The 22,407-nt window shown below is 38.3% G+C and overlaps 1 protein-coding gene across 8 annotated transcripts in view; it reads right to left on the bottom strand.

Moving 5' to 3' along the window:
* scube2 (signal peptide, CUB domain, EGF-like 2) overlaps nucleotides 1–22,407 on the bottom strand; it is a 41,347-nt gene that overhangs the window by 6,393 nt on the left and 12,547 nt on the right. For 3 of the 8 annotated variants that reach the window (XM_086072112.1, XM_086072113.1, XM_086072117.1), the window contains 11 exons: nucleotides 21,346–21,435; nucleotides 16,940–17,056; nucleotides 15,798–15,920; nucleotides 14,048–14,164; nucleotides 12,695–12,817; nucleotides 12,296–12,412; nucleotides 10,452–10,541; nucleotides 10,203–10,325; nucleotides 7,737–7,904; nucleotides 7,162–7,359; nucleotides 1,774–1,944 (listed from right to left, as the gene is read on the bottom strand). In XM_086072112.1, the coding sequence (XP_085928238.1) occupies nucleotides 1,774–1,944; nucleotides 7,162–7,359; nucleotides 7,737–7,904; nucleotides 10,203–10,325; nucleotides 10,452–10,541; nucleotides 12,296–12,412; nucleotides 12,695–12,817; nucleotides 14,048–14,164; nucleotides 15,798–15,920; nucleotides 16,940–17,056; nucleotides 21,346–21,435 (1,437 nt within the window). The remainder of the gene's footprint in view (nucleotides 1–1,773; nucleotides 1,945–7,161; nucleotides 7,360–7,736; nucleotides 7,905–10,202; nucleotides 10,326–10,451; nucleotides 10,542–12,295; nucleotides 12,413–12,694; nucleotides 12,818–14,047; nucleotides 14,165–15,797; nucleotides 15,921–16,939; nucleotides 17,057–21,345; nucleotides 21,436–22,407) is intronic. The other 5 variants (XM_086072115.1, XM_086072120.1, XM_086072116.1 and 2 more) reach the window with 5 other exon arrangements.

The following is a 22,407-nucleotide window of genomic DNA, read 5'->3' as shown; positions in this document are numbered from 1 at the left end:
ATGGCATCACGCCACACGCTGAGTGCGATAACGACCGGCGGGGAAACCAAAACATGGTGGCTCTCCCTCAGCGTTTAGAAGAACAAAAAGATAAGTTCACCTTGAAACTCAGCTTCTTTGGTCTTACACAAAGCAGAGAATTTCTGACAGAGAATCCTTATCGAGCTATGGTTGCATCTTGTGTGGTTTCTCATCATGAAAAAGTTACTTACAAGCTGGCTTTTGTATTGCCCGGCGTTATTATTTTACTGTAAACTTCCATTCATTCACATGATCAAATTATAACAATTTTGAATGCGCCTCTAGGCCAACATTCTTACTGGATTCAGTTTGGTGCCTGTTAGGTCATTTCGATGTCTTTTTGCCTTAAAAAGTTTTTAGTTTTAAAGAATGTGACTTTTGTAACTCGAATTTTACAAATGTTTAATTGATTTCATAACGCGCGGAGCACTTCAGTTGGTTCTCCCAGGGGTGTTACCATCATTTTTGTAGTAGCTGTAGTTATGGTTATGACTGAGAGAATTACATAAATCATCACCACATTATTACATTATACACAACTGCCCACACATGGAATTATGATCAATATTTCAAATTGAAATCAAGGAAAATAGTCGCAAGCAAATATTTTAGTATACAACGGTGGATTACAAAATGATTGCAGCTCGGCAATCATAAATTCACCTTTTCACAGAATTTTTTTTTTTCTTCCCGGAATTTATCCCCTGTTATTTAATCAGCATTAATCAATTCTGTCTGTAAGAATCTGGGTTTTGGAGTCATTTTCATTAAAAATGAAGCTAATTTGTTTTTTGTTTGTTTGTGTGTGTGTGTATTATTATTTTTTTGTACATCCCATAGTTATTCATAAAAACGTGGATTTGCATTGTTTGCACAAGTCAGAATTAATTAATTAATTAATTAATTTTGCGTTATTGGGCTCCTATTCGTGAAATTTTGCTATTTGCATTTGTGCTTAGTCCCTATCCCTTCTCCAAGTTCTCCACTATCTACTGTATAATTTATGTGAAAAATTTATTTGGAAAAAATAAATACTTGTAAAGCAGTGCTTCTCAATAATTTTTTGCTACGCGCCCACCGCCCCAGGGAAGAGGAAAGTATTTTGCGCCAACTCGCGCCCGAATCTGTATGCCCGTGCCTTGATTCACTCACCAAAATTGCCTGTGCCACCATTTAGACCAGGTTTTTGCAAGTGTAAAATCAAAGTCTACTTCTGGTCACCAAATTGCGAGATGCACCAGGGGCACAGCAGCCGGAATGCCCAGCGAGGCGTAGTGTGCCTACCAAATTCACACAAACCGCAAAAGGAGACTTGCACCGGCACGAACATGAAGATGCACCCGTTTTTACGAGCGCACGGGTGCCCCTCTACGAAAATACGGCCCCTCTCTCTAATAGTATATGTAAAAGAATCAAGTACAGTTTACCTGTATTTAGCACTAAATCTTGAATAACTGACTGTTTTTAATCATTTGGTGCATTTTTTCTTTAGCCTTTTCATGCAATATTGTAATTGAATCATTATTTATTTATTTTATTTTCCAATACTTTCGCGCCATTATGTGACAGTAGCTTACAATAGAAGGCTATAACGTTTTTGTCTCTTTTTTGAGAACACTTAAGTCTACTATAGCTACTGTATCCCATTTGGCCATAAAGGTGGAATTTGCAAAGCACTTTTTGAGGTGGGTTTTTTGGAGAGGGGGGGGGGGGGGGGGTCTCAGAATCCCCATCTTAGACGTTACATTTTACCTCCGCATTCTGAGACGTTTCGAGCTCCGGCCACTTTGGCGATGTCCCTTCCTTCGGGTGTGGGGCACGCCTCGCAGGACATTTGACCCTCCTCATCCTGATAGGTACCAGCTGGACACGTTACGCACCTCCCCTGGTCGCCATCGTAGTATGTGCCAACACTGCAGCTCACTATTGGACAGGTGGGGAGTGACATTGGTATTTAACACATCAGTGAAGAACCTTGCTCACACACAAAAAAAAAACTTGTCATGCTTGTGCTTACTCGACAAGGTGAATGTTTTGTCTTGTGTGGGAAAAAAAATACACATCCCCTGAATAAAAATAGCCTTGTCATGTGGCATCTTGGTGCTTGCGTACCCAAGTTGGTGTCCTCGCAAAACCAAAACAAAGAATTAGAAGAGCCAAAGCTAAATGTCGTCTGCACTTGTAATTAACATCCATTTAAAAGACAGATCAGTATGTGGCGTGTCATTAGAGCACCCCCGCCGCAAAAGCCATGAGAGGGGAAGCCAGACAACAAATAAACCCGTTTGCCCTGCGGCCACACAAATCAAACGGGCCTGACAACACTGCAGATTTACACCATAAACACAGCACTTCAAGTGTGTAACAAGAACATAAAATGAAAAAAGCAAGCCAGACTTCATCAGCACAGCAGCTGCCTTCAACGGGACCTGACGCACAGGTGACAAAGCCCGCTACTTTTAAAAGCACCCGCTAATTCCCAGCACATTTTCACATTTTAGCACGTCTTGACAAAAGGAACGCACGCTATGATAAGTGCAGTTCATTTGAAAGCACTCACTGCCTATTTTTCCCCCCAGCAACAAGTATGTTTTACTTTTGTCTAACTTGGTGAAGTGATGTTACAAGGAAGCCAGTGAAGTCCTTAAACATTGAGGAAAAGAGCATTTCAGTTCAACACTCCATTTATCTCATCCTAACAAACCGATAACATTGTATGGAAAGCCATTTCAGCATTACAATATCATTGGCATGAAGTTGAATGTCCACGAAACAGCTACTATTTGTTCTCTGTAAATATCAACAACTCTTGCTAATGTGACCAAGTTATATTGTTGATGTTTTGAAAATAATCGACGGTTTGTTTTTTCAACCCAATTTGCAAAATGGCCGCGAAAAACAAGAAAAAAATTAACAAACAAGGAGACCCAAGTTGCCTCAATTCAATCTTTGTTTATTAACATCACTGAAAAACTATACTAACATAAATACAAAAAAAATAATAATGATACGCAAGCACATGGATATTTTAAGTTCTATTGTGACACCAAGTTCAAAATCACTTATATAATAATGCTATTAGGCAAACAATATGTTTGTTCATAAGAAATAAATACTAAGCTCTGGTTTTAGTAAGCAAATGTGTAAAACTAAGTAAGACCAGTAATTGTACTCTAGTAAAAATTATGTTGCTTTAAAATAATAATACCCGAGTAAAAGTAAAACAGTAGTCCTCCAAATAATTACTTGAGCAAGAGTAAGTACTCAATGAAAAAACTACTCAAGTGCTGAGTAACTGGAGAGTATTTTATTTTATTATTAATTTTTTTATTCATTTATTTATAGATAGAACAAAAAGACTCAAGTAAAAGTAAGAATGTATAATTACACTGACAAGTGTAATTTATCGAAAAAGTTACTAAAGTAAATGTAACGGAGAAAATATTGTACATTACTACCAACCTCAGGGTAGGACGTGAATTGATTTACATGGGTTTAACATCAATGTCATCATGTTATTAAACACCAAAATATTGAGTTGACCAAAGTAGTAATTTCATGTGTTCATCGCACTTAATACTAGTGTTGTTCCGATACCGGTATCGGGAGAGGCCCCGATAATGCATAAAAACAGTGCTATCGGCAAGTACTAACAAGTAACATGCCGATACTATTATTTCCGATGCTAATATAGGGCTTTGGATGCAGCATCTTGTGTCTTGCTTGTGCACGACATTCACTGATGTGCGATGTGTTCACTGCATGCTGAGCCAAGATATCCTATTGGCCCTTGAATGCTCTGAACCAATGGCAGGACAGCATTTTTCATGTTGAAAAAAAACAACAAACCTAGGTATTGGTACGGTATCGGCAATTGGTATCGGAACACCAAAATACAAATAATGACTGCTTTCTAATAAAAAAAAACATTTTTTTTTATTCATGGGATGATTGAGACCACTTTTTTTCAAACCAATATTGGTACAAATATTCAGCTCTTGAGTAGTTATTGATACTAACACAAAATACCCATATCAATAGTACTTTTCAGACAAAGAATTTGTAAAAAAATAAATAAATAAAAAATAAGAAAGAAAAAAAAGATAGATAGATAGATAGATAATTTTAAAGAAAGACCTATATCTCCCAATATAGCATTTCCCCCTAAAATTGTATGAAATTAAAGTCAATTTTCTATTCTTTTCTAGTTCCTGATCGCAAAATGGTCACGAGAGGAATCGGCCGCTATTGCGAGTGCTGATACCTTGAAACAAGGCCTGACCCTGATACCTGGTATCGGTAATAACATTTGGGCTAAGTTACACCTAACAACTGTAATTTACCAAGGTAAACACTGACCAAGCCTCGCATACCTCCTGCATGAGCCTACAACATACACACGTCACATCAAGGTATGCATGCTCATTGCTCTCCCTCATATCAGTTAACATGTGATGCATGAAACAGGGGCACATCAAAACGTGAAAAAGCAGAGAGACAAAAGAGCGCCGGGCCTCTCCACAGCCGCCTCCAGCCGACCACTTGATGGAGCACGGCTGCTGCGCGTCGCCAAATGACTTTTAATGTCGCCGTAAGCGCCCCAAACACAGGAGCAAATCAAAGAGCGCGTTTCCCTCTTATCTCTTAAACGCATAATTAAAGGGACCCTTTGCTCGGGTTCCTCCCATTCAGCCTGTAATTAATTTGGGAACCACTGCGTGTTATTCTTAAGAACTCGCCTGCAGAGAATACATCAAGAATCCGAACGCTCCGTGCTCACAAAGGCATTAATTAATTACGTGTGGTTTGGCAAATTGTTAAATTTTCCTCCTTGAAAGAAAAGAAAATATCATCTCAAGAGCGCTTCAATTTTTGGAAGGGCCATTGTTTACCGTGAAACAGCGCGAGGAGCCATCATGGCATTGTCCGAACAGCTTTTATTTGACAGAGGAAAGCAGTGAGAGAAGAGACAGAGTGAGAGCGAAAGAAAGAAAAAAACCTTGAAGCCTTTCAAATGCAAAGAGCGCTTCCATAGAGTCCTCCAATTGATGGCCCCAAAGAGGTTTAAAAGACCTTTCACCTCTATTCAAGCCCTCAGTCTTTGCCCACTTGATGACATAGGAAAACACTCGGGTATCACAGTGGTAAGGAGCTGAACCCAATAAAAGGGGTCAGCTTTCTGAATCCCCCCATTCTGCTTGGCCCAATCGCTGCTCGCGCCCATCAGGCCGGGGCCCAAACAGCTGATGCTAATTGATTCCCATGGTGTGGCTGAAGTCAATTCTCTTCAGTAGTTTAGTGGCTGGGGGTCATGCAAAGTGGCCCCAGCTGGGGGGCACTTTGGATGCAAGGGGGGGGGACACTCAAACTGCCAGCTTGAATCAACAGGACTTCCTAAACAACTTAAAACAAACAACGCACCTCATTTAGTCACTTTTTATATTTAATAGTGGTCGCAATTAAACGAGCTCGAAAGATAGCGTCGGCCCGTGCATGCAAATGAGGCCGAAGGCGCCAGGAAGTGAAAGCGCACCTCTCCGAATGCACTGGAGGCTTCCTTGTGGTGGAGCGCCTCGTCGCTCCGAGTGGGCTTTTCAATGAAAGGCACCAAAATGCAGAGCTAAGCCAAAGCGGGAGGTGGGGGAGGAGGGGGAGGAGGAGGGGAAAATATAGCTCCTTTAAAGAGCTGGAGGTTAAGAATGCCTTTCACTCACCCCCGCTCCACCTCCGCCACCACCTCTTTTCTCCTAAATTACATGTCCACCCCTGCCACGGCCAATAGACTGCTTAATGTTGACCTGAAAATGTAACACTTAAGACCTGAATAACTGCCACAGATTATCAAAACAACATTATATCAGCTCGTGAAAATAAATCAACACCTTTCACGATAAAAAAGAAAGAAAAAAAGATGCCTCATGTAGGGAGGATTTATTGTCGGGAAGGTGTGTTTTTTATGTGCATCTAAATTGTTCATAAATGTGTTGAGAAGTGAGCCTAAAGAGGAATTTGGTAACACTGTATAACAGTGAACACATTATTAAAGGTATACTAGAATACGACTACAACGAGGCACTCTAACGAGCCACGCCAGCCCGAAGTCCTGATCGACACGTTGGCTGTCAAGTTCAACTAAAAAAAACTTTTTTAAATCCCCCTTCTCGTTCTTTCACCTTTCTCTGCGCACACTCATGGTCAACAATAGGGCTGGGTTGAAAAGATCGATATATCGAAATCGAATCGATATTCCTTTTCATAGCCCAATATCGATTCATAAAACCATGAATCGACACTGTTAATATGACCCTCAACATAAATTAATGTAACGGGGAAATTTATTTGACAAAAAAGCCCTGTGTTTTTGCCACTTTACTTACATAGTGCTGTGGTTGTAATCAATTTCAATTATTATTTTTAGTTTTGATCAGGTCATGTTCAATAAAACATACACGATGAATGTAACTGCATTGGATTCAATTTTAAATGGAAATATTCATATAAGAGCAAGAAGTTTCTACTATTTACAGCATTGATACTTCTGAGAATGTCTTCCATATCAAATCCAAATTGGTACTGAATGAAATCCTTAACTGAATCAAAAATCAATGTGTATCGAATAGAATCGGGGCCTTCTGAATCGAATTGAATCGATTTTGGAAATCTGAATCGATAACCCCAGCCTTAGTCAACAATGCGGCCAAAATGGTCACGCCAGCTCAGCCCTGGTTCCCACGTGGGCCGTCAAGTCAAACATTTTTGTTTTGAACACTATATATAGTTATAGTATGAATTATTTCCTCCAAGATTGGTCAGCTGCAGAGAGTTACATAGCTTCAAATCTCAGTGCATATCAAAAGTCTACACACCCTGCCTGTTAAAATGCCACGTTTGTCCAAATTTACTCCACAACATGAATGTGACTTAGAACCTGTATAATGAAATTGAGAGGGGAAAAAAAAAACTTTTAGAGAGGGGAAATAAAATTCAGATAATGTGGTTGCATAACTGTGCACACCCCTGTTATTTTCGCTTATTGTTAACAAACATAAACAATTATGAAATGGTTGGGCAGTTGTTGACCTTTTAATGTATAATAAACATTGTTGAAAAAGCATAAAATAAATAAAAAATCAAACTCACCACACCTCCTGCCCACCAGCACCTGTCCGGCTACGCAGTGTCCCGCCGGCTGCGCCAGATTCTTGGCAAGCTCGTAGTCCGAGCCGGCAAAATGGAGGTGGAACTGTTCCCGGTTAATGGACTTCCTCAGAGTGCGGATGGTCTTCCTCAACCTTTTCTCTGAGCGTCGTCTCACGCAGTTCAGGTCGCAGCCCTCTGCTGAGAGAAGAGCTAGATACCACAACTGTCTCCAGGAGGGGAGGAAAGATGTCATCTTTGTGTTTGGTGTCAACTGATGCCTTCCTTGGAGGCTTGCATGCAAATGTGGACATGCATGGAGACAAACACCCTCAAGTAGAGAAACACTCTTGGCAGGGAACAAATTGTGCCATTAAAATCTAAACATGAGAGCCTTGAGCCCCAAACTACTGCCCACCACCATTGCAGCACACTCAAAACAGGAGATACTTGAACAGGCAGAAGCGAAAGGAGCAGACAGGGAAGCAAAAACTGCAGGCAGGCAGGCAGGCAGGCAGGCAGGCAGGCAGGCAGGCAGGCAGGCAGGCAGGCAGGCAGGCAGGCAGGCAGAGACCAACCTGTTACCTCCTCTAGGTTCACATCCAGTTCAAACTCGGCCGTGATGGACGATCCGTCCTCTTCGGCCGCCTTCCTGCCGTGGCGGCTGCGCCCTCGGTGCGCCGACGAGGTGCAGCGCAAGCTCACGTAGCTGAACTGCACATTCTCGGTGAAGAGAAACCTGCTGTCTGTGGACAGTGGGAGAGCATCATCACTTGTCAGACCATCAATAAGTGCTGCAAATTGAGATAGAACGGCATTATGTCGTTAGAATGTGATGGATTTAGTGGCATACAGAAGCCCTTTACAAGAAACAAAATATTCATACCGCATGTGATTTAGGGCCCGGGCTCAGAGTAGTAAAGAATTCTTGCGCTAATTCCACCCTCGCTTGTCACTGGCAGACAAATGCCGTGCCAAAATCATCACGACAAACCAAACCACATCAGTTGGCCCACAAATTTCTTTCACATATGCGTCTGCTTTTTGCCGTTGTTTTGAAGCAGCCATCGTGTATGCTTGATCTTCTTTCAAGGGCGCCTCGCAAATCTCTCTTCTTGGTATAACCAAATGTGTTTTGAAACAACAATTATACAAAGCTTTGTTCTGAGTCGTTGTTGTTTTAGTCGTGATATTTTATTTAGAGTCGTCTTGGCAAATAATGCATTCCGGAGGGGTTTTGCGAGTAAAGTCAAACGAGAGCGAGGACTAATTTGACGGGAATTTGAACCATTGTGTCTGTGTGTGCGTGTTACTTGCCAATAGACAAACTATCGACGATTAGGAAGGGGAAAAAACACAGTTGTTTGTTTAAATTCATACAAATGTCAATGTGAGGGAGCTCTGCTTGTATATTTTAATGATAAAAAAATATGTATTTATTATTATTATGATAATTACTTTTCTCTTTGTGACAGCCACAGATATTTTTTTTTAAGTGCTCTATATAAATTCAAAACGAATTGGGACTCACTGTCAGCAGTTTATATCTGTGTATTGGTTAACCGTTCATAGGTCACTGATTAAAATTCTTGAGTAGACAATTACTAAAGGTTTTGTCATTTTCTTTTTAATATGTTGACAGAACATTGTTTGTTTTTTTTACTCAGGGGTGTTCTCACTTTTGTTGCTTAAAGTCTGTTTGTTGAGTTATTTGGCAGATATAATAACTTGTAGATTGACTACATTTCATCATTTCGTCATGTAAAGATAAACCAAAATGATACTTTTTCAACTTCTTTCACTTCTGTGTTTTTGTTTTCGTTTGCTATATATTTATTTAGCAATTATTCAGTACTGTGTGAAAGTAAGTGTCTACCATTAAAACGATGCTGTGCAAAAAAAGACCACCATTATATTGGTTGTTTTAGGAATGTCATAATTAAATTTCCATTCAATTCAACACAAAGTACATTTAAAAAAACTCACAATAAGAAATATAGTTACAGAAGGCCATCTCTGTTTTAAATGATGAAACGCAATCATGATTAGTTTCTGTATTGCAATACTATCACATAATACTGAAGAAAATCATAAAGAAATGATAAAAAGCAGAACCATAATATTTATCTTAGTTAGTATTTTATTTTTAAGACACTGATAAAAATTAAAACGTCCAAAATGGAGCAAAAATCATTTTGCACAACAAAATTACGTTACAGGAAGCTGTCTCTTAAAACTGTAATTAACCATAATTAACTCATTCACTGCCATTATTTCATTAAAAAAAGATTATTAAAAATTAGGGGAAAGAGGCGATTACATTTTTTTAATTGTAATGAATCACCTGACTTCACTAGTTAACTCTCGATTAATCAAATTTTTTTACATCTGTTTTAAATGTAGAATAAAAAATATATATAATTTTCATACTCTTGTTAACTAAAGTGGGAAACAAATTAAATTAATATAAATAATTAAAAGGAATTTTTGACGTTTATAGCCGTCAATGGCAGTGAATGAATAAAAAGAAAAAAGAAAATAAAGATTATTAAAAATTTGGAGTGTCAGGCGATTAACGTTTTTCATCGTAATTAATCGCATGACTTCATTAGTTAACTCGCGATTAATCACAAATTTCATATCTGTTCTAAATGTACAATAAAAAAAATTCTAGGTTTTCATACTCTTGTTAACAAAAGTGGGAAAACATTTTAAACTAATAGAAATAGTTCAAACGAATTTTTGACGTTTATAGCCGTCAATGGCAGTGAATGAGTTAACATCATTTACAACCAATCAATGACTCTTTTACTACATTTAAACGGCGGTCCATAAAAGCAACCGCAGAGTAGGTCACGGGGTGTGACTTTTGCACAATTCTGTCTTCTACTTGCACTCATTTTTATCGCTCTTTTTGTCCACTAAAAATTTGGGAGGAATCCTGTATTTCTCCAGCCCACCTTTTGAATAGCCAATTAGGCTGCCAAATATGCTTCCTTGCCCAAGTTGAGTGCACTTGCGTTGTATTGTTGCAACGTGTGTACCTGAGCGTGCTGAATTCAAGCTCTCCCTGAGTCGCTCCTGACTTCTTTTTAAGTTGCACTTGGTCGTGCCCGACTTGAATGTAGCTGTAGTCTTAATGCGAGGCACACCGGACAACTCTGGAGCTATGTGGAGAGGGCAAAAAAGAAAAAGAGAATCTCGTCATTTTGATCAAAGTAAACATGCAGTGAAAACACTCAAAGCCTGAGTGACGACAATCTGGCTTTGAATCGCGAGTGTTTTGTACTTGCCGAAGCATTGCAAGCCACTGTTGTTCTTTTGTGCGTCAGCCAAGCAGGGCAGTGGCATTCCACAGGTCACAGTGTATGAATCCTGCGTCCCTGAAAACACACACAAGAGGCCGCGGCACATACAAAAGTTAGGGCCACAAAGGCAAGTGAGCAGCATGTAGGAACACGATGCGCCTGTCTGCGGAAGGATGTTGACGACTATTTGGACAAGAGATCCCACAGCGGGTTGACGTTTAAATCATGTTTTATAACAACAGCACCATTGAGGTCTTGCTCACATTCTTGACTGCGGGAGCATGCCATTAAAATAAGGTTTAATGAACTGTACTAGACTTTTGGTGTTTATAACGATTTTCAAGCAGAAAAGCGTCTGCATGTACAAAACCACAGTCAACTCGTATGCAATTTAACCGTACTGTGCTCCACTATTACTAGCGCATCACAAAAGTTGAATTCAAAATCCTTGACATCTGTACTCGTATTTTCTTTGTCCTCACTAATAGAAAGTATTTTACAAAAAGTCTTTCCAGAAGAGTGGAACCTGTTGTAATTGCAGGTGGTGTTTTTCCACTTCCTGCCTATGCCAGGTGTCCCAATTCTATTGTCCACGCTGTGCAGCTGAATGTTTTTCTCGAGAGCAGCTTAGCCTTCGAGTAAACTTGAATGAATCAGTCATAAGCAAAGTAATGTGGATTTATTTTTTATTTATTTTTGCGTGTGTGATCTTCCAACTGCGGCATTATTAAAGGCCACGGTGGTGAATGGAGGAATGACAAATCCTTTTGAACGGCGTACAATATGAAACAGATGCAGGAAGTGTTGCGTGGGCTACAAACGTTAAGCCATCAAGGGCGGTACCAAAGTCCACAACTGGCATTTGACTGCCTTTAAGAAGTAGACATGTTTTTGTTTCAAGAAATTGGTCACAGCTATGTGGTCATTTCAGAATTGGAGGACATTTTCTGTCCCGCCCGATGAAATGTAAAAATTTCCATGAGCTTTTTGTATAACTTATAGTCGTTCTAGACAAAATGTAACTGTAGCTGGAGTAAAAGTGATTCCTCAAAAACCTCTTAAAGTTCCTTTTATCACCTGTCGCTCCCACATGTTGACTCATTTGCATATCAAATATAAGAGATAAATTAAGCTAAAACACTTGGTTCATCACAGACACACCATGCAACTGAAACACTTATATCCATCTAGATTTTTTTTTAAGTGAGCAGCACAACTCAGTACATTCTAAAAATAAATTAATCAATAAAGGCTATATATAATATAGTATCACCAAGCTAACTGTTCTGAACATAGTTAGCTACAGTGAAGATTGGTTGTCTCTTCTATTGTTCATATTTTTTCAATCTTTTTTTTCCAATTTTAAATGGAATGTGTCACTCAAACCAATGAAAGTTTGTGAATCATAAAATCAGACAAACATATATTAATATCACAATTTTCTTTTTAGCAAAGCTTGTTGTTGACCCGTTAGCTTAGCAGCCAACACGGCTAGCATGTACTAACATTAGCATTGGTTTGCAATCCTGTTTGTGTAATTTGAGTAATGCTAAAAATTTAATGATTTTTAAAATAAAATCTAACATTCTTTATTCAATTGTAAAGGATTTATTCAGCAATATATTTTATTTTTGTTGCACCAAACACAGCCATAAACGATAATTTAGCTCGTAAAAAGTGTAACCTTGATTCTTGAGTTGGACCAATCAAATTCTATGATGGTTTATGACCTGTTTTCTTAAAAAACATAACAAAAATGTCCCCCCAAAAATTTTGGAATGAACCTTAAAATTTTCATTGTACAGAGCGATGCGCTTGATCTGACTCACCACTGCTGATATGAACTTGGGACTGGCACGTCAGGAAGCAACGGTCGCCTCCCTCCTGCTTGCTACAGTTCAATGTAGGCTTTGAGGCGGCTTTCGCAGGTAGTAAACCCTCTGCCTCTAGATAGAAACCACAATAAAACTCCAAGGTAAAAGAGGAACGTGTTGGACAGTAGCAAAGAGGAAGAGGAACCCAATATTTGGACAGCAACAACAGCACGGCTCTGATTATTTTACAACCGCACACGAGAAATTGAGCGAGTGAGAATACAAGAGAAAAGGAACAGAATTCAAAGTATCTCCTGTTTTTGTCCCACACTCCCTCCGTCTTCCAGAAATGTCACAAATACATTGGTTTTGCTTCAAATGGCATCTTATCATGCAGAGGAGGCATTGACTTACCAATACAGTCTTTTTTGTTCCAGTGGAGCTTGTAGCCAGGGTTGCAGGAGCATTCAAACCCACCCTGGGTGTTCTCACAACCCTGCTCACAACCGCCATTGTTCACGCTGCATTCGTTTATATCTGAGAGGAAAGAGTGCAAGTAAGCTCATATAGAGAGTTTTCGAAAATGCTGGTAACCACTTTTGGTTACATAGACAGTGCCCTTATTACAACATAATTGTGGGAATGCTGTGTATTCTCCACACTTTTTTGCCATGTAACAACTCAAATTTCAACTTTCTACAAAAACTCACGCCTCCCGTGGTATGTATCGTCTGATTTCACATTACTTACAGTATTCGCACAATTTAACTTTCTAAGTCCCACTTCCATACATACAACTTATCATCATTACCACCTGTCTGATACTGCTCAGATGGTAGAGTGCATTGTCCAGTAACCAGGAAGTGGCGGGTTCAAATCCCACCTTTCGACTGTACATTGCAAATATATCCAGGCCCACTATGCTAAGTGATATATGTGTATACTAACTTTCTACCATATCAAGAAATTCATTATAATTTCACTGAAATGACAAAATGAATGTTAGCTTTCAGCATCAGATGACACTTTTCAAAATAAATACACTATTAGCCATGATTTCAAACAAGTCAAGTAAGTTCAGCGGTTAGAGCAAATGCCTTCCACCACGGAGTACCTGGGTTCAAACCCCGCTTGGCCCACATTTTAAGACTTTAGAAATGTATCTTTCAATTTACTTTATAAGCACGTTCATTCAAATCTTAGCATTCAGCTAATAGCATTCCCACGCAATTTCTGCAGAAACTGCACTTAGTGTTAAATGAATACCTCTCCATGCCAACAACATTCGAATAATTTGGTACAGATACACATATTGTATATTGGGCTTTAGGGTAAAATTTCAGGATGAAACAGAAATTCACAACATTTACTGGTGATTTTAATTTGACTTTCTCTAAAACTTTCACATCGCACTAATCTCTAAAAAAGAAAAAAAAAAAGGTGCGCAATCCACGAATGGACCAATTTCCTGGTTACAGTAGAACTGGCAATACTTCATTAAAATATCCCTATTTTGATATTATTTCTCAGAGAGAAGTGGCCACTGATTTTAGAGTGTCATCATCGGCAGGTTGCAACAGAGAGGCTGGAAGAGTCACAAAAAGGCACAGACTGAACAATTTGACGTGCATCAAAAAGGGTCCAATTCAGATCACCGATGTCATCATGCATTTCAGCCTACAATAACCCTAACATTTTGAGATTAGTGTGTGTTTTTTCCGTACATTCACGTGCCTCCACCTCCACCCCCACCCAGCCTGATCTCACCTCCACAGTGGGCCAGTCCGTACATGGTGTAGCCTTTGTTGCACAGACACTGAAAGCTACCGGGGGAGTTGACGCACGTGTGATCACACGTCCGCTCAAAGAAGCACTCGTCTATATCTGTAATTAAAAAACAATCACGTGACATAAAAGTAGGGAACTGTTCATAAGGAGGGATTTCCCATCCACACAGACAAGCAGGTGCATTTGAACGAGTGCTCAAACGGCTCGGGCTTTGACAATAATTACAAGGGAGAAGAAAGAAATGTTTAACTGAGAAGCTGTGTAGCTACTATCAGTCATACATCATATACTTGCTGAGATGTAAAAGGTTTGATTACGAATGCATCTTAACACAACACTTAATAGAGAATAAAGGAGATAGAGGGCATGGCAACACAAGGAATGATATTTATTCCTGAGTTTTGCATTATAATTTTCAGATTGTTTCAATGTGAATTAAAAAAATATTTTGGAATGCCATTATTTGATGCCAAAAACAACAGAATGACAGATTATATACATATATATATATATATATATATATATATATATATATATATATTAGAGCTGTCAAACGATTAAATATTTTTAACCAGATTAATCACATCTTAGAATTCTGATTAATCACGATTAATCCCCTAATAAAAAAGCCTTTTTTTTATCAAAAAAAAATTCCCGCCAAATTTATAGAGCACCGGTTATGCGTTAACTCTTTCGACATTTAATGTTATGAGGACTTCTTCAACATTTTTTGATCCACTGCACACGCTCATCCTCCACTTTTTCTAATCAGTTAATTACTTACTACTTAAAAAAAAAAGGACCCCCGATAGTTTGACATGAACAAATATTCTAAATGTGATACGTAAACATTCATTAAATGCTTTACTTTAATGCATGAAATTATGTTTATTGCTCACAACCTGTGCTACCTTAAACGTAGCCATCCATCCGCTGTCACGCTAAAGGATAATCTATGGTAAAAAAATTATAGTGCGATTAATCTGCGTTAATTCATGATTAATGCGATAATTTTTTGTGATTAATTAATCAATTAACGCTTTAACTTTGACAGCACTAAAATATATATATATATTTTTTATTTTTTTATTTTATTTTATTGATTTTCTTTTTTTAACCAGTGATCAAACACTATCAGAAGCACTGACCCACATTTACAACTTGCGAATTGGCTTACTGAAATGGTTGTTTCTTTTTTTGACCAATCAGATTTCAGATTTACCATTTTGTGCCTTCAAAAGGTTCAGAGTGACATCAGGATTTTTCAGTCTGATTGGTTCAGCTAAATAGTCTGCTATGTTTACCCCTCTGATTTTTATGCTAAACATACACATTAAAGCTTGAATTACAAAGGAGAATGACGCCGAACATAATTAAAAATACATTGTCACGATAATGTGGCAAGCAAACAATGTTGCCGGCTAGCTTGTTTCAACCTAGAAAAGCATTTTTTTCAGCACTTTCAGTAGTCAACTTCCACTTATTTATTTATTTATTTATTTATTTTTTAAACTATTTAAATGTTACTTGGTCTAACATTACCTGGACACTAAAACCACTTATTCTTATTTCCATTTTTTCCTATTGGGATGGATTTTTGTGTGTTTTATGAGGTACCACTGTACTATTGTTCTCAATGAAAAAGTGATTGTCACGTCAACTCAACTGCAGTAAAAGGTGATGTATTGCTTTTTTTTTTTTACACAAAAATGCGAGTCGCATGTTATACCTTGGCATGAGCGTTCATCCGTCAGCAGCTTGAAGCCTTTCCTGCAGTTGCACTCAAAGCTGCCGATGGTGTTCCTGCAGAAGTGATCGCAGCCGCCGTTTTGAAGCTCACACTCGTCGATGTCTGCCGGAAAAAGTGTGCAAATCATTTAAGCATTTTATTCCGTAACCTTGATATCCAGCATGTACTTGAATGCTCTTTTTCGTCACTGGTTACCTATTTGAGATCACTAGTGGCATGAGTATGTCTTACACATAATGTTTTTGCCACTACTTGTGGCACTTTTGACTTGCTAGTAATTGATTCAACCTTACTAATAAACTACTGTGCTGCACTACTAACATTTATAGTATTGCCACACTAGTAGCATGTAGTTGTCCTACTAGTAAGTTATTCTATTAGTATGCAGAAATGTCATGTTGCCATGGAAAAAGCATTACTAGAGACATAGCTGTTCTACGACTGCTCTGAACTGGAAGCCATTTGAGCTTTTATTCAATAGCCAGGTGCACTAGTAATCTTTGTCCTCACAAGTGCAACAATTCAGCACACTAGTAGAATAGCTTGTTTTACTTGTGAAGACAAAGAGTGTACTAGTACAAACATGGACCTAAACTAGATATTAAGTCATTCACTGCCATTAACGGCTATAGACGTCAAAAATTCCTTTGAACTATTTCTATTAGCCTAACATTTTATTCTACTTTTGTTAACAAGAGTATGAAAACCTATATATTTTTTATTGTACATTTTTAGAACTGATATAAAATTTGTGATAAATTGTGAGTTAACTAGTAAAGTCATGCGATTAATTACGATAAAAAAATGTAATCCCCCCTATCGATTAAAACATTTAATTAAATTGTTTTATTGTAATTAATTGCATAACTTCAAGAGTTAACTCATGATTAATCACACATTTTATATCTGTTCTAAATTTACAATATTTTTTTTCTAGGTTTTCATACTCTTGGTAACAAAAGTGGGGGAAAAAAGTTAAACTAATAGAAATAGTTCAAATGGATTTTTGACGTCTATTGCCGTCAATGGCAGTGAATGAGTTAAGTATGGACTCAAACAGCTTGCCGTAAGATCACACGTTCTCAACAAGACGAGACGGCGGCAGCAGCAGCAAGACGGACCTTTGCACGTTTTGGCATCCGGCTGCAGCGTGAAGCCAACGGGGCAGCTGCAGCGCACGCCCGTCGATGTGTCTTTGCAAGTGCAGTCGCACCCGCCGTTGTTGACTGCGCAGGTCTCTGCAAGGGTAACACACAATATGCAAATGTATGGGAAAGACGAAATCCTGCAACAGACACAACATGTTCAGTGATGGACAACATGGGTTGCATCCAAGCGACTGTGGAAAGTTTTTCAATTTGTATGTATAATCAATGTGTGTGTGTTTTGTTGTACTGCATATGATATTATCACAGCCATTATTGGATACTATGATGGAATTGCTTTTAGTGGCTTTGATTTTGAGTTTATTTGTTTTTCTCTACTGCTGATCTTTTATCGTATACACAGTAGAGAGGCAGCATTGTTTGGAAAGCCATTTATTCCACATCCTTGAAATTCAGCTTAAGGTCTATGTACTCTTTGTCCTCACTTGTAAGACAATTCAGTGCACTAGTAGAACCACTGTATCTTACTCGTAAGGGCATAATTGTGCACAAGTCAAGTTGTCAGAAGCGTACTACTAGCGCCACTAGTTACATTCTAAAATTCTACTTGTTCACAGCTATTGCCCATTTTTTCCCTCACATGAAGATGTCAAAGTTGTGGCGGCCTTGGCTCAGCGTGTAGAAACGGTCATCAGTAACCAAAAGGTGGGCTGTTCGAGCCCCGCTCTCCCCAAGTCATGTGTCGTTGTGTCCTTGGGCAAGGCACTTCACACACATTGCCTCCAGTGCTACTCACACTGGTGTATGGAAGGTGCGAACGTTTGGTGGTGGTCGGAGGGGCCGTAGGCGCACACTGGCAGCCATGCTTCCGTCAGCCTGCCCCTTAAGTCGCTTACCGCCACCACAGTGTGAATGTGCGAGCGCATGAATAATGTATCCGTTTTTTAACGAAAAAACAAAAACTCAAATTCAAAAAATGAAATAAAATAACAACGAAAATGCTTTTTAAAAAAACGAAAACTAACTGAAACTACATTTTACGTTTACAAAACTAACTACAATTATAATTATAGCGAAAATGTCCTTCGTTTTAGTCTTTGGTAATTAATTTAATACATGAGCCATTAGGGATGATTTTAAATATATTTATTTCAATATTAACTGAAATAAAGACGTTTGAAAGTGTGTCACACTGAAGTGATGTTTTCATTTTACGATAAGGGGTTAAATACTGTACTCAAGTAATACACATAAAAACAAACAAAACAAAAACTAATACTTAAACTGACTAAAACTGAAATCTAAGCATGAAAAAAAAACTACAACTAATAAAAACTAACATAACCGCCCTGAAAACTAATTAAAACTAACTAAAATTAAATAACAAAACTCAAAACTAAATAAAAATGAACTAAAATGAAAATTCCAAAACTATAATAACTCTGGTACTAATACGTGGACCTGAAGCCATTTGAGCATTTACTCATAACGCACTAGCCGCCATTCAAATTGCATACATGCTCAAATGGCTTCATGGCAAGCAAGGGCTCATTAACTCATTCACTGCCATTGACGGCTATAGACGTCGTTTAACATTTTTTTCCACTTTTGCTAACAAGAGTATGAAAACCTAGAGAGAAAAAATATTGTAAATTTAGAACAGATATAACATTTGTACTTAATTGTGAGTTAACTACTGAAGTCATGTGATAATTACAATTTTAAATAAATAATCCCCTGACGGGCCAAATGAAATGAAAAAAATAAAAAAACGTTTTAAAATGTTTTAACTAATATAAATAGTTCACATGATTTTTTTACATCTACAGTCATCAATGGCAGTGAATGAGTTAATAGGCTAGTTTTCGCCACAACTGCCTTTCTCTACTGTTACTATTTTTGGTCTAGTGACGAGTGTACAGCTAAACATGACTAATACTACTGGTGAAGTGCTATAGTACTAGTACAATTTTACAATGTCACTATTAATGCAACTAGTACACAGTTTTGATTCACTATCAGCATATGGTTGGTTGTTTTACACATGAAGCCAAAGTTGTCTTACTAGTGAAAACAAAATGTATGCTAGTACACGGCCCTTTACATTGGATTTAAAGGATATGGCATAAATGCTGAAACAGCTTTCTTTAGCACTGTGGTTATGGTTGAACAACACCGTGACCAAAAAGGTCATGTTACACATTGTCAATGATCTTTGGAACCACTCGAAGTTGTCCTCGCAAAGAACACTTTGTAGTCAGGATTAGAGTCAGCGGACATAACATTAAGCAAAGCTACATAATCTGATAAGGTTGAAGAGAAAAAAACGAGAAAAGTTTCCCGCCAGGCATCCTCCAAAATGTTAAATACTACTGAACAGCACTTGACAAATGTGTTGTACTGAAAAAAAAAAGAAAAACATGACACACAGTTTGAACACTTCTTATAATTCTTAATATTTCATGTGATATGCTAATGAATCAAGGATGCATTTAATAAACAGTGGAACCTCTCGGTTTTCGCATGCCCTAGTTTTCGTACGATTCAATTTTTGACCATTTTTTTGATGATTTATTTCCCAGAATTGATGCACGGTCATCGGAAGCGATTCATAAGTTGCGTAGAAATACAATTCAACAGATGGCAAGGCATTTTGCACAATGCAACGTTACTTACAAATCAAAGCAATAACCCTCCCAGCAACATCTGCGTAATGCATCCTGTCAAAATCCATACTTTCAAAATAAAAGCATGGCGTATAATAAAACGGATTCACCACACTTTCTGTGGTCACACGTTGTCTTATTTAACAGTCACAGTCAATAAACAAGCACAAAATAGTTTAAGGGTGACTAAAATGCGTGTGGTTAAATAACTGGTAATAATGTAATGGCAGTAGTGGAAGTAAATAAGTGACTTGATAATAATCAGGAGAGCCAAATTCAGTATAGTGAGACTGCTTCATACTGGTGTGCTTTTATTTTGAAGGCCTGATTTTAGACAGGATGGCATGCCAATGTTGCCGCAACTTGTCTGAGTGTTGCCGAGCAGATCGGGAGGGTTGTTATGACCTTGAGTTGTTAACTCATTCGCTGCCATTGACGGCTATAGACGTCAAAAATTCATTTGAACTATTTCTATTAGTTTTACATTTTTTTCCACTTTTGTTAACAAAAGTATGAAAACCTAGAAGAAAATTATTGTACATTTAGAACAGATCTAAAATGTGTGATTAATCGTGAGTTAATTATTGAAGTCATGCGATTAATTACAATAACAAATTTTAATCGCCCGGCGCTCCTAATTTTTAATAATTTAATCGCCTGACGCCCCTAATTTTAAAAAATATTTTCTTAAAATAAAAAAAATAAAAAAGATTATTTAAAAAAAAGTCTGGGTTTTCATACTCTTGTTAACAAAAGTGGAAAAAAAAGTTCAACTAATAGAAATAGTTAAAATAATTTTTTGACATTTATGGCCGTCAATGGCAGTGAATGACTTAATAATAAGTAAAAACGAACTCAATATTTTTTTGTTGACATTTTAGGGATTCTGGAATGGATTAATTGGTTTTATTTTCTTTCCTATTGGAAATTTTGTGTTGCACTTTATGTAATGGATTAATCATGAAAACCGAGGTTCTACTGTGCAGATTCAAATTATTCTAACGAGACGAGCACAGGTGTCACAATTAAGGCCACATTATTTAATGCGCATCTATTTCATGTTTCTTTCTAAAAATGTGTACAAAAATAGCAGATTCTCTTCACTTTTGGTAATGTTGAGGAATTGCAACCATTTTCCTCGACTTGTGATTTCTAAACCAGTTATGCATGAATTTGTTGTGTATATATAATAATTTGATGAGGTGATTATTCATTTGTATGGTTTGAGTCATAACAACCCTCTGAGGGAAACCAGAAAGTAAAATGTGGCCCGCAAAGCCCCCCCCCCCCCCCCCCCGACTTGGAGTGAGCAACAGCAACTAATTAAATGATTATTTGACAATAAACTCCCGATAGGGGGGATTTAATTAAGTGTTGCCATTGTTTGATTTACGCTTGCTTGTGAACTTGAAAGTGCTCATATGGTAGCCACACATTAAGCAAAGTTTTATGACTAACATGTAAGGAGTGGCCTGAAAATCTGTCAAATCCAAAGTGCGGAGACAAGTCTTTCACACTCGAGCCTTCCCAAATGGAAGGAAAATGTGAAATGTACCACACTGTCACAAGTGCATATTTTTCAGGGGAGAAGCAGTGGGCGAGACGGTGAGTGTGCAGCCATTTCACAGTTTGCTCAAAAGGCTGAGGAATGCTCTGGTTTACTAGACATTTCGCCTCTTCAACGCCCAGCACTTCCTGGCAGCTCCGCATGCCATCACACAAGCCAATGGACTGACGTTCAGACTGCTATATTACCCATCAGAAGCCTCCGCTTGACCCGTTTGTCCACCTCGGCGAAGGACGTGGCGTTGTGGTCCGACGACTCGGTGCTGGCCTCGTCTCGCTCTGCGACACAAAGCTCAGAGCTTAGGGCACACAGTCACTATTCACACATACTGCTTGGGCAGAACAAAGCAAGTCATGTTGAGCGCTAATAACCATTCCACTCACACCGCAAACAAGGACTGTGGATAGGAAAAGTCTACACACCCCTGTTCAAAGGCCAGGTTTTCGCGGTGCCGAAGACATGGGACTGAGAAGATTCATTTCAAAAACAAAATAATGTGGGTTGCAAAAGGGTGTCCAGCCTCATAACTGGGAAGTACCGGTAGCTGCGTTCAGATTTATGCAAAATGGGACTTAGTACACACCTGCTACCATTTCAAGTCCCACTGATTAACCACAAATACTGTAGATTTCAGATGTTCTAGCTATTTTGATGGCCGATGAAACCAAAAACTTGAACTTTTTGACCAATTCCGAAAGACACTGCACATCACCCGAAAAAACACCACGCCTAGAGTGAAGCATGATGGTGGCAACATAATGCTTCGGGACTATTTTTGTGGTAGAGGAAATTACCAATGATTCAAAATAGGAGTCAGCGTTAACACTAATACTTCAGGCTTCTACCAGAAGGCAAACAATGTCAGGAAAAGCTTATTAGAACATCTGAACTTTATTTAGGGTTTTTTGCAGGCACTATAATTTGTTTCAGGTGAGTGCTGAATCCCACTTAACACAAGTTTGAAGGTGAGTGATTAATTCTGAACACAGTCATGTCCCAACAATAAGAGGTTATTCAGTTTCCATTTAGTTTCATTTAGTTTCCCTCTCCTTTTTGCAAATGTAAAAGTATTTAAATAATTCATCTTGATCGTATTTTTATAGATCACAAAAAACTGGTGTTTGAACAGGGGTGTGTAGACTTTTTATACCCACTGTTTACTGTGAAATCTATATTCAAAGAGTCCAAATATCTTTCTCTCCTTATGTATGCTCTCAAAGAAGGTAATGACGAATAACTGGATTGCTCTC

This window comes from Leptonotus elevatus, chromosome 3 (assembly GCF_054856555.1).
Source record: "Leptonotus elevatus isolate MCC_2025b chromosome 3, RoL_Lele_1.0, whole genome shotgun sequence".
NCBI lineage: Eukaryota > Metazoa > Chordata > Actinopteri > Syngnathiformes > Syngnathidae > Leptonotus > Leptonotus elevatus.
The sequence above is the reverse complement of the archived record's forward strand: the minus strand, read 5'-3'. Positions and strand labels throughout refer to the sequence as shown.